Source organism: Rhodnius prolixus, unplaced genomic scaffold, assembly GCF_049639745.1.
Source record: "Rhodnius prolixus isolate KJV_2025 unplaced genomic scaffold, Rpr scaffold_2, whole genome shotgun sequence".
Lineage (NCBI taxonomy): Eukaryota > Metazoa > Arthropoda > Insecta > Hemiptera > Reduviidae > Rhodnius > Rhodnius prolixus.
The window spans coordinates 295,846-308,367 of NW_027411592.1; the positions used below are offsets into that span (position 1 = coordinate 295,846).

The 12,522-nt window shown below is 30.7% G+C and overlaps 1 protein-coding gene across 2 annotated transcripts; it reads right to left on the reverse strand.

The window, feature by feature from the left end:
- Positions 1-1,881: 1,881 nt before the first annotated feature.
- LOC141448645 (aurora kinase B-like) lies at positions 1,882-12,431 on the reverse strand. Of its 2 annotated transcripts, none has more exons than XM_074117137.1 (8): positions 12,170-12,431; positions 11,604-11,772; positions 10,045-10,903; positions 9,768-9,965; positions 4,356-4,490; positions 4,115-4,273; positions 2,411-2,642; positions 1,882-2,334 (listed from the first exon to the last, which is right to left on the reverse strand). In XM_074117137.1, the coding sequence occupies exons 2-8, from the start codon at positions 11,770-11,772 to the stop codon at positions 2,239-2,241; spliced, it is 1,848 nt and encodes a 615-aa protein (XP_073973238.1). In that variant the 5' UTR covers positions 12,170-12,431; the 3' UTR covers positions 1,882-2,238. The 2 variants fall into 2 exon arrangements, with proteins under 2 accessions (XP_073973238.1, XP_073973237.1); XM_074117136.1 differs by having other exon boundaries at positions 11,604-11,807.
- Positions 12,432-12,522: the final 91 nt, after the last annotated feature.

Below are 12,522 nucleotides of genomic sequence, written 5' to 3' on the forward strand. Positions count from 1 at the left end.
AGCGTTACCAAAAAGAAAAAAGAATTGTTTCAACCCCACAAAAAGGCCGTCTTCAACTGCTCTCTGAGAGAGAGCAGCGTTATATATTAAAAGAATTAAAAAAGATCACCGACTTAGTGCTCCAAAACTTCAATGTGAAATTTTTGACATGTTCAGAGAGCAAAAAAGGAGCAGAAACAGTTCGGAGAGTGCTAAGAAAACTCGACTATCATGGTAGAGTAGCCTGGAAGAATCCTTTTGTCAGTAAGATAAATCGTGTTAAGAGAGTGAAATTTGCCGAGAAATATTTCAATGTAAATAGTGACTTTTGGAATGATATACTCTAGCGATGAATCAAAATTTAATGTTTTTCAGTCAGATGGAAGGGTTATGGTCTGGAGGAAAGCGGATGCTTAACTCGAAAAGAAGAATTTACAGCCAACTTTAAAGGGTTTTAAAGCTGCACCTCCGGGTGGTGGTGGGTCAGTTCTGGTTTGGAGCTGAATGTGCATCAGGATTTGGAGAATTAGTGTTTATTGATGGAATGATGCACAAAATGGTTTGTAGTAATATATTAAAATATAATTTGAAAAAAGTGCCCAAACATTTGGTATTTTAGGGTCTTCTAAATTCTACCAAGACAACGACCCCAAACCTACGGCTTGGGTGATACGTCAGTGACTGTTATATAATTGCCCAAAGTATTCCAAACCTCTCCGCAGTCACCGGATCTTAATCCCATTGAACATTTATGGCAATATTTAGCCAGTGCTTTAAGTAAACGAGTAATATCTAACAAAAATGAATTAAAACGATGTTTCCTGGAAGAATGGGAAAAAAACACCACCTGAATTAACCAAAAACTTGTTTCACCTATGCCTGATCGTTTGAGGGCTATTGTAAGTCAAAAAGCAATTATTAAATTATTACCAACCAATTATTAAATAGTAGGAGATTTTAAATATTGAACATTTAAACTCTAGCACTTCTGGTGTCCCAATATTTTTGAGAGCCTTATTTTACACTTTTTCAAAAAGTGCTACCTAACAGTTAGGAATTTCATCGATTTATACCTATATATAATTTCTACAGATATTGCTAATGTAATTAAAAAAAAAAAAAATTCCAAACTTTTGAATGTTGTTTTCATTTTCCTTTTAAATCATTTTGTAATAGGTGTCCCAATATTAATGGGAGTCACTGTATATAAAATGATCCAATTATAATTTAAAGTGATTTAGATTAAGCTGATTAAGAGCACTATACAAACTGTTTAATATTAACTTAGCCACGTTACACTTCAATTAATCTATCAGTTTTTCAGCACACCTATTAAGTATTAATAGTAAGTCTTGCAAGTCTAACAAGACGATAGAGTGACTGACAAAACGTGGTTTTTCAGATATGTTCATATTTCAGCCGTAAAAACAAATTTTCATTAAGTTTCGGCAGACGTTTATGAAGATATCACCTACCTGAATGTTACATTACAAATATAATTTTTGCCACTTTTTGTCTTTATTATGAGCCGAACAGTATTAAAATTAACTGATCGAATTTAGTTATATACTATTACACTTTATTTTATTTATTTAGTACTTTACAATCTGTATAAATATATACAATAAGTAAATAGGAGGTGAATGAGATGAACTGGTGTGGGAAGAGTAGGAGGAGAAAAACTACCCAGCGGTAGCACTCTCTATAGGAGAGAGGTGAATGTGAGGAGGAGAGAGGAGAGATAGGAGAATAATGACTTTATTTTTATTATTACATTAAAAAAAAATATTTTGTCCAGTTTTAAATTTGACCTTTTTATTATCATCGTATAGATTTAATTCACGGTTGGGAATGGATAAAGCAGAAGTTTTTGAAAACAAAAGGTTTCAACAAAAATCAAAGTTATTTTGCAAGAATTTATTGTTACATAATATTTCAAGGGTTATTGTTCAACAATCTCCAAAATGCTGCCGTTCTTATTGCTAATAGAAAAAATTATTATTAAAAAGAAAAGTATATTTCATTCTCGCCACTTACCTTAATATTTTTTGACTATATATATATAATTTTTTTTATAAAACCTGTATGTATAAAATGGAATAATCATTCTTAAAAGAATGAAAATTTCGTTGCTTTAATCAAATTTCTTAATTTAATTTCCCCTGAATTAAAAACAAAAATATAAATAAAACAGATTATTTACATTGAGTCTATTTATAATGAAAACTCTATACAAGTTACAAAAATTACAAATAAAAATCACAATGCTCCACAGTTTGTAACATGCATACGTATCCATGGATGCTGAAGGAGTTGTTGGAGTGGTAGTCGTTTAGATGGTTCAACAACTAGTAACTGTAATTACAGATGTTAATAGTAAGACATAACGCAAAAATTAATGCAACAACCAATTTGATAATGGATACTCTACTTTTCTAATAAGGTCACGAGCCTCTTCAGAAACGAAAGATGGGAAAGTGTAGATTGCATTTATAATATTATGATAGGTTACTTCATAGGTTCTAGCTTCAAATGGGGCCTTCCCAGCGATCAATTCAAAGCAAAGTACACCAGAACTCCACAGGTCGACCGTATAATCATGTTGTTGGTTCTTTATCATTTCTGGTGGCAGGTAATCCAATGTGCCACAAATGGTACCCCTTCTGCAAATTTAAAAATGATATTTAGATCTTTGTATTGTAAAAAGTATTTGGGCCGGCAACAAACACATGGCGATACTAATAACGAAAACATAAAAGCAAGATAAAAAAATTATGAAGTTGTAAATGAAATTAAGTTTATATATGTGGTTGAGAACAAAATATATTTATTAAAATTTAACTTTCAGTTACAATTTTTAGAAATAGTTACTGTAAAATGTAGTTTAGGATAGAAGAAAATCATAATAAACCAATTCTTACAAAATTTTCTGTCATAGAAGTAGTGATTAATAGTTACATAGGACAACACGTAATACAGTTACAGCGGTAGAGTATAGCAGTTCATACTTAATGCCAACAAACAAATTCTTTCATGCCTTCAGCAAAAAATGCGAATTTTCAGTCAAATTAATTATTTAGCCAAGATATATAAACATTCCATTATTTCCAGATACTCACATGAGACCTTAACTACCTTCCATTATGGAGATTTTATGGTAGGAGCGCAATCTGTCTCTGTTTTAGCTCATTTTTGGGTGTAAGGTTAATAGGCCCCTTTCTTCCTTTATAATATTGTACTTTAGAGATAACCCTCTAATGTTGTAATTCCTCCTCGAGCTCGTTTACTATTCACTGTCATCTCCTTGGCTCTTTTGGATACCCAGATATCATTTATTCTACTTACTTGGCCATGCTCTTTTCTAGTGTTCGAAGAGTTTTCTTTCAATCATCGGTCGCGATCGATCTCTCTTCGTTAGACCTTTCACCCATCTTACAAACCTTATTTCTATTGTTTGGAGGCAAATGTTGTATAATTATTTTAGAGCTGTTTAATTCGTAGTTTATACGAGAAAATGAGGTCAAAGGCGAGAGCTAATCTGCTGCTTTTGTTTGCTTTCATTCATCGGTTGCGATCGATTCCCATTTTTAAATATAGGACAAATTATTACTATTTCCTAATCCTCAGAAATTCTTTAGTTGTGGCAAGCAATTTCCACTATTCTGAATAGCAGATCTTCCATTGCATTTCCAAATATATCAGAATAACCGTGATATAATACTGCACAGTATAGTTTAGCTATGTGAATAGTACACTTCCCATTTTTTTATATTCAACACTAATGCAAGTTTAATAAGAGATAAATACCAAATTCATTGCTCTCGTTATTTGTTTATTTCTATAAATTAAATAACTTTAAAATTTAGCTCATCATCACAAACACAGTCACAACATAAACAACACAGATGCCTCAAATGAAACTGTTAAGGGGAGAGCTGTAGATTATTTAGGTAGATGATTTCGCTTAACGCCACTATCTCGACACTATTGCGGACAGTTGTCATACATTGCAGAAATACTAGCGCTACTTAGATACTGTAAAGTGAGGACGCAGTCCAGGAAATGCGACTAATACCCTCGTCTAATCGTCTACACCTCTCGAATATTTCAATAAAACGATTTAAGAGTTCCTTACCTAGAATTGGGCGAGTGTACAGACCATCCAAAATCTGCAATCTTCACTTCTCCTTTCGGGCCTAAAAGAATATTCTCCGGTTTTATATCTCTGTGAATTACTCCTTTGCTGTGCAAGTAAATTAACGCATCTGACAACTCCTTTATAATTTCTGCACTTCTGAAATATAAATGAGGGCAAGTAATTTCAAGCAAGTAATATTTTTACAACAATTATATGACTTACCAATACTTATTCTAACCTTTTTTCAGGAAATCTTTTCTCTGGTTGGGATTGTAGAAGTTTGTAAAGTTCCCCCATTTTAGCATATTCCAAAATAAGGTAAACTCTTGTTGAATCGTGAAAATACCCATACAATTTCAAAATATTTGGATGCCTAAAACAGAACATATAATTATCTTGCGTTCATCTCACCAGGACCTTTCCTTCCTGCTCGGGATTCATTCAACAGAACACCTTCCATAAGCTGTCCAGATATACGAAAAACTGAGGTCAGGAACAAACTGAAGCACTTCTATAACTATATTTAAATGCTAAGAAAGCGAATTTAAAAAAAAAAAAAAAAAACATATATCGTATACTCACATTTGTGAGTGCAAGGTTGCTGCAAAGTTGTTGCATTAATCACAATAACAGTTTATTATTGCGTTCGAATTCTCGTATTTTAATGTTTAAGCCGAAAAATAGATTTATTCGAGTAAGAAATTTTATAGTGATAATAGTTACTGAGATATACTTAAGAGGTTAAATGTTGAACGTTTTGTAAATCGTTCAAATTTCCAACCTCTACATCAATCATCGCATTGTTCCGATTTTAATGATTTCATTACTGAATTGAAAAGAAAAGTTTGCTCTATAACCGACCTAAGTAGCAATGTTTTAGTGATAATAGCTATTAAGATATTGGTTATATTTAGAGGTTTTGTAAATCGTAAAAAATTCCAACTTCTATCTCCGATTTTAATGAATTCTTCACCAAATTGTAGAGAAAAGTAGTTTACAAGATATTTGAAGTTTTCACTCTGAAATACGAAAGCAAACTTTATCCCTAAATATCTCGTATGCTGCTCAATAGATTTTTACTAAATTTTACACAATTATAGAGAATAGTTGCCTCCATATACAGGTGGAATATAAATAAAATCTATCGAGTAGTTTACAAGATATTTGAATTTACAGTTTTCACTCTGTACAACGAAAGCAAACGTTATCTCCAAATATCTCGTTTTCTGCTCGATAGATTTTTACTAAATTTTACACAATTATAGAGAATAGTTGCCTCCATATACAGGTAGAATATAAATAAAATCTATCGAGTAGTTTACGAGATATTTGAATTTAAAGTTTTCACTCTGAAAAACCAAAGCAAAATTTATCCCTAAATATCTCGTTTTCTGCTCGATAGATTTTTACTCAATTTTACACAATTATAGAGAATTGTTGCCTCCATATACAGGTATAATATAAACAAAATCTATCGAGTAGTTTACGAGATATTTGGATTTAAATTTTTCACTCTGTAAAACGGGAGTAAACTTCAACTCTAAATATCTCGTTTTCTGCTCGATAGATTTTTACTAAATTTTACACAATTATAGAGAATAGTTGCCTCCATATACAGGTATAATATAAACCAAATCTATCGAGTAGTTTACGAGATATTTGAATTTAAAGTTTTCACTCTGTAAAACGAAAGCAAATTTTATCCCCAGATATCTCGTTTTATGCTAGACAGATTTTTACTCCATTTTACACAATTATAGAGAATAGTTGCCTCCATATACAGGTAGAATATAAATAAAATCTATCGAGTAGTTTACGAGATATTTGAATTTAAAGTTTTCACTCTGAAAAACCAAAGCAAAATTTATCCCAAAATATCTCGTTTTCTGCTCGATAGATTTTTACTCAATTTTACACAATTATAGAGAATTGTTGCCTCCATATACAGGTAAAATATAAATAAAATCTAACGAGTAGTTTACAAGATATTTGAATTTAAAGTTTTCACTCTGAAAAACGAAAGCAAATTTTATCCCTAAATATCTCGCTTTCTACTCGATAGATTTTTACTAAATTTTGCACAATTATAGGGAATAGTTGCCTCCATATACAGGTAGAATATAAATAAAATCTATCGAGTAGTTTACGAGATATTTGAATTTACAGTTTTCACTCTGAAAAACGAAAGCAAACTTTATCCCCCAATTACTCGTTTTCTGCTCAATAGATTTTTACTAAATTTTACACAATTATAGAGAATAGTTGCCTCCATATACAGGTAGAATATAAATAAAATCTATCGAGTAGTTTACAAGATATTTGAATTTACAGTTTTCACTCTGTACAACGAAAGCAAACGTTATCTCCAAATATCTCGTTTTCTGCTCGATAGATTTTTACTAAATTTTACACAATTATAGAGAATAGTTGCCTCCATATACAGGTAGAATATAAATAAAATCTATCGAGTAGTTTACGAGATATTTGGATTTAAATTTTTCACTCTGTAAAACGGGAGTAAACTTCAACTCTAAATATCTCGTTTTCTGCTCGATAGATTTTTACTCAATTTTACACAATTATAGAGAATAGTTGCCTCCATATACAGGTATAATATAAACCAAATCTATAGAGTAGTTTACGAGATATTTGAATTTAAAGTTCTCACTCTGTAAAACGAAAGCAAATTTTATCCCCAGATATCTCGTTTTATGCTAGACAGATTTTTACTCCATTTTACACAATTATAGAGAATAGTTGCCTCCATATACAGGTAGAATATAAATAAAATCTATCGAGTAGTTTACGAGATATTTGAATTTAAAGTTTTCACTCTGAAAAACCAAAGCAAAATTTATCCCTAAATATCTCGTTTTCTGCTCGATAGATTTTTACTCAATTTTACACAATTATAGAGAATTGTTGCCTCCATATACAGGTAAAATATAAATAAAATCTAACGAGTAGTTTACAAGATATTTGAATTTAAAGTTTTCACTCTGAAAAACGAAAGCAAATTTTATCCCTAAATATCTCGCTTTCTACTCGATAGATTTTTACTAAATTTTGCACAATTATAGGGAATAGTTGCCTCCATATACAGGTAGAATATAAATAAAATCTATCGAGTAGTTTACGAGATATTTGAATTTACAGTTTTCACTCTGTAAAACGAAAGCAAACTTTATCCCCCAATTACTCGTTTTCTGCTCGATAAATTTTTACTAAATTTTACACAATTATAGAGAATAGTTGCCTCCATACACAGGTAAAATATAAACAAACTCTATCAAGTAGTTTACGAGATATTTGAATAAAAAGTTTCACTATGAAAAACGAAAGCAAACTTTATCCCTAAATATCTCGTATGCTGCTCGATAGATTTTTACCAAATTTTACACAATTATAGAGAATAGTTGCCTCCATACACAGGTAAAATATAAACAAACTCTATCAAGTAGTTTACGAGATATTTGAATAAAAAGTTTCACTCTGAAAAACGAAAGCAAACTTTATCCCCAAATATCTCGTTTTCTGCTCGATAAATTTTTACTAAATTTTACACAATTATAGAGAATAGTTGCCTCCATATACAGGTATAATATAAACCAAATCTATCGAGTAGTTTACGAGATATTTGAATTTAAAGTTCTCACTCTGTAAAACGAAAGCAAAATTTATCCCTAAATATCTCGTTTTCTGCTCGATAGATTTTTACTCAATTTTACACAATTATAGAGAATTGTTGCCTCCATATACAGGTAAAATATAAATAAAATCTAACGAGTAGTTTACAAGATATTTGAATTTAAAGTTTTCACTCTGAAAAACGAAAGCAAATTTTATCCCTAAATATCTCGCTTTCTACTCGATAGATTTTTACTAAATTTTGCACAATTATAGGGAATAGTTGCCTCCATATACAGGTAGAATACAAATAAAATCTATCGAGTAGTTTACGAGATATTTGAATTTACAGTTTTCACTCTGTAAAACGAAAGCAAACTTTATCCCCCAATTACTCGTTTTCTGCTCGATAAATTTTTACTAAATTTTACACAATTATAGAGAATAGTTACCTCCATGTACAGGTCAAATATAAACAAAATCTATCGAGTAGTTTACGAGATATTTGAATTTAAAGTTCTCACTCTGTAAAACGAAAGCAAATTTTATCCCTAGATATCTCGTTTTATGCTCGACAGATTTTTACTCAATTTTACACAATTATAGAGAATAGTTGCCTCCATATACAGGTCAAATATAAACAAAATGTATCGAGTAGTTTACGAGATATTTGAATAAAAAGTTTCACTCTGAAATACGAAAGCAAACTTTATCCCTAAATATCTCGTATGCTGCTCGATAGATTTTTACCAAATTTTACACAATTATAGAGAATAGTTACCTCCATATACAGGTCAAATATAAACAAAATCTATGGAGTAGTTTACGAGATATTTGAATTTAAAGTTCTCACTCTGTAAAACGAAAGCAAATTTTATCCCTAGATATCTCGTTTTATGCTCGACAGATTTTTACTCAATTTTACACAATTATAGAGAATAGTTACCTCCATACACAGGTAAAATATAAACAAACTCTATCAAGTAGTTTACGAGATATTTGAATAAAATTTTCACTTTGAAAAACGAAAGCAAACTTTATCCCTAAATATCTCGTTTTCTGCTCGATAAATTTTTACTAAATTTTACACAATTATAGAGAATAGTTACCTCCATGTACAGGTCAAATATAAACAAAATCTATCGAGTAGTTTACGAGATATTTGAATTTAAAGTTCTCACTCTGTAAAACGAAAGCAAATTTTATCCCTAGATATCTCGTTTTATGCTCGACAGATTTTTACTCAATTATAGAGAATAGTTGCCTCCATATACAGGTAAAAGATTAAAAAAAACTTTTGAGTAGTTTAAGAGATATTTGAATTTAAATTTTCATTCTGTAAAACGAAAGCAAATTTATCCCTAAATATCTCGTTTTCGGCTCGATAGATTTTTACTAAATTTTACACAATTATAGAAAATAGTTGCCTCCATATACAGGTAAAATATAAACAAAATCTATCGAGTAGTTTACGAGATATTTGAATTTAAAGTTTTCACTTTGTAAAACGAAAGCAAACTTTATCCCTAAATATCTCGTTTCAATATACTCTTCTTTAAGAATGTTTATTTTAACAGTTATCTGTCTCCAAACATGGAAAGAGACTTACTATATTTACTTTATAGTAATGAAACAAAATAATTACTCATTGTATATATTTATGTGTTGAGTATTTTAAAGTCAATCTTTTTTTATTAAATGAATAATTTTAGTAGCTTAACTTTTGTTTAGTTTTTGTTTTTAAATAAGGGATATAGTTTTTGTGTCTACATGCTATGTAAGTAACATTTAGATATATAATAATTTTATTTCTATTTTTTTACTTTTCTTTCTCTTTTATTTCATCTTTCGAGTGTGCTCATTTAATTTTATTAATGAACTACTCAGGTAAACATATTTCACAAATACCACTGTTTGTACTATGCATTAACTTTAATGGCAAAAAATAAAACAAAAAAAATAAAATAATGATAATAATAATAAACTAATACATTATTTAATATGTAATAGAAAAAATAGGTACCTTAAGTGAGCTTGGATTTCAATTTCACGACGGAGTTGATGCTCCAGTTTAGCTTTAGTTACTTGAACTTTAAATATCACTTTTAAAGCTATAATATACTGGGACTGTTTTTCTCTTGCCAAATACACATTTCCAAATTTTCCTTTTCCCAATGCTCTACCCACTTCAAAATCAGAGAGGCACCATTTTTTCGACACGCTTAAAAAAAAAAGTATTAGTCTCCTTTAATTTTAATTGACTTGAAAGATACATTCGTAGAATTTAAAAAACTGATTACCTCGAGCCCTTGTCTGGTTTATTTTCTAGTTTCTTTGAGCGTACAGTTTCCTCCACACTACTGCCATCAGAAATGGTAGTTTTCTTGTTGGTTACACATTCACTTGGTAATTCTTCAATGATTCTGGAATCTTCCATATTGTCTATACCATTGGTGGCATCCTGTTTTTCGGAAAAGGGTGCAGAAAAAGATTGTATAGATGTTTGGGTTTGCACTCTTTTTGGTACAGTCTGAATGCGTGGCGGCGGAGGTGCCATTACTGGCACATTCGATTTCGATAAAGTTTTGGCATGCAGATGCACCGAGGTTGTAGTTTTGGCTTGAACGGGCACGGAAGTGGCAGTTTTGGCTTGTATGGACATGGAGGTGGAAGTTTTGGTTTGTAAAGCTACTGGGGTAGCACTTTTGGCTTGTAAAGGCACAGAGGTAGCAGCTTCTGAAAGTTTTGATGGTAATTTAGCAGAAGATGTGCGACTTGCCTGTTGCTCCAGAATTGCATCTCTTTTAGGATTAGTTCTTAAATTATTCACAGGCGTGGATGCGTGCACATGGCCAGTCGACGATAGATGATTTAACGGTTTCACTGGCGGTCGAGGCACACGCACAGGTCCTACTCCGATTGTTGAACTGACAGTCTTGGTACCCACATTCGGTCCAATCTTTTCTTTAGAACTGTTTATTTTTTTTCTAACATCATTGTTTATTACATTCGAAATTAAGGGTTTGGCACTATTAAGTTTAAACTGATCAAATCTTGACCTAAGTTTCTCCTGCTGGTTAGCTGGGGAAGCTGCACGTATATTCTGGGCTAAAGGTGTTCGATTCAGACTTCCAGATCTTTTAACTTGTAATTTATCCCCTGAAATACAAGAATTTTAAATCAATCCTTTGAATGTAAAAGTAATATTCCCAGTCAAATCGTTATACAGTTTTATATAACTTTTTTGAAGGCAGTTTTCAATATTTAAGAAAAAAATTTAAATAGATATATCCTTATATTGGGGACCTCCTGACTCCCAAAAAGGCCCTCAGGGCTACGCAACCATAAAAATATAATCAAAAACCTGGCCATACAACTCTTTTTTCGACAAATTTTCAGAATCAAAATCTATAATGGAAAAATGGCTACTTTGTTACTTTGACACTCTATCTTCACACGAAATGGTAGGGTCCACAATAAAAAAATAAAATCAATTGTTTTATCTGCAACATTTATTTTAAGGAATGTATATAAATAAATTATGTTAGACTGCCTTGATGGTTAAAAAAAAAATAAAATAAAATAATAGGGTAATGGAATGATAGCGTTGGATGTGAAATGCATCTGTTACAGGACATTAAAGCCTGTTTAGAACTTTTTAATTAAATTTACCATATTATTTGTCCACAAACAATAAATACATAAATGAAACAATAAATCTTTGCTCCACTATTTCTCAGATTTCTAGCAAAAAACATGACCTGCAAAGACTTAATGTTAACGTGCAAATTATTAAAAATAACTAAGCAGAACTCTTCCTTAACAATAAACTCTAATGATTTAATTTTTAATTATTTACCAGCAGCACATGTAGATCTAGAGCGGACTAACGGCTTTTGAACTTCTGTCTTTTTCATTGACCTCCTAAGATTGGGTACATCAGAACTTCCAGCAATGTCATTACTTACACAAGAATGACTAAATCTATTTATTCTGAGTGGACGATTTCGATTTTCCTTATCGGCCATCTAAAAGAATATGCAATTCCGACTACAACCACCTTCTACAATGAAACAAAAATTCTGCAGGTTTATGTTTAAAAAAAATGTAATGTTTACTGAAAAAAAATTCTCCGAAAGGAGAATAATACAATAAACAACTTAGATTATAAAAGGAAATTTGACTTTAAAGAAAATCTTTGAGCACAATTATTAAAAAAGATATTTTCGTTAATTTAAGAAGAAAACATCAAATTTAATTTTCTAGGCATATATTTAAATTAAACTATGTTACGAAATGTGAAAGTAATGCTACACTAAATTTTAAACAGGGCCAGATTATGGGGAGAAAGTTGAAATATATTTGTTAAAAGGTTTCATTGTAAGAAATAATTTCTATGTACACATCATTACAGATAATACTCACTTAAAGGTGTGAAGACAATAACAGATTCAATAAAGAAGTAATTCTGTTGAGATTTTTTCACTGAAATAGAAATAACAGAATCTAAAATAAAAGAATATAAATTATCCTGGTTAAATCGTAACGGTCTAGAGTTCAAAAGCTAGAATTCGTTTCTACAGGTAACATTAACTGCTAAGTTATGGAGGGAGTGAATATGCTTTAACATTTCACTTATTCAAAACTGTATGTTCATCTGATTTTCAAGAATATTATTTCTTCGTTATTTTTTAGTAACCCATTTTTTTGCTATTCTTTTTTTACATTTAAAATATCTATTGTTGAGCACTTTTTTTTACATATCTATCAATTGCATG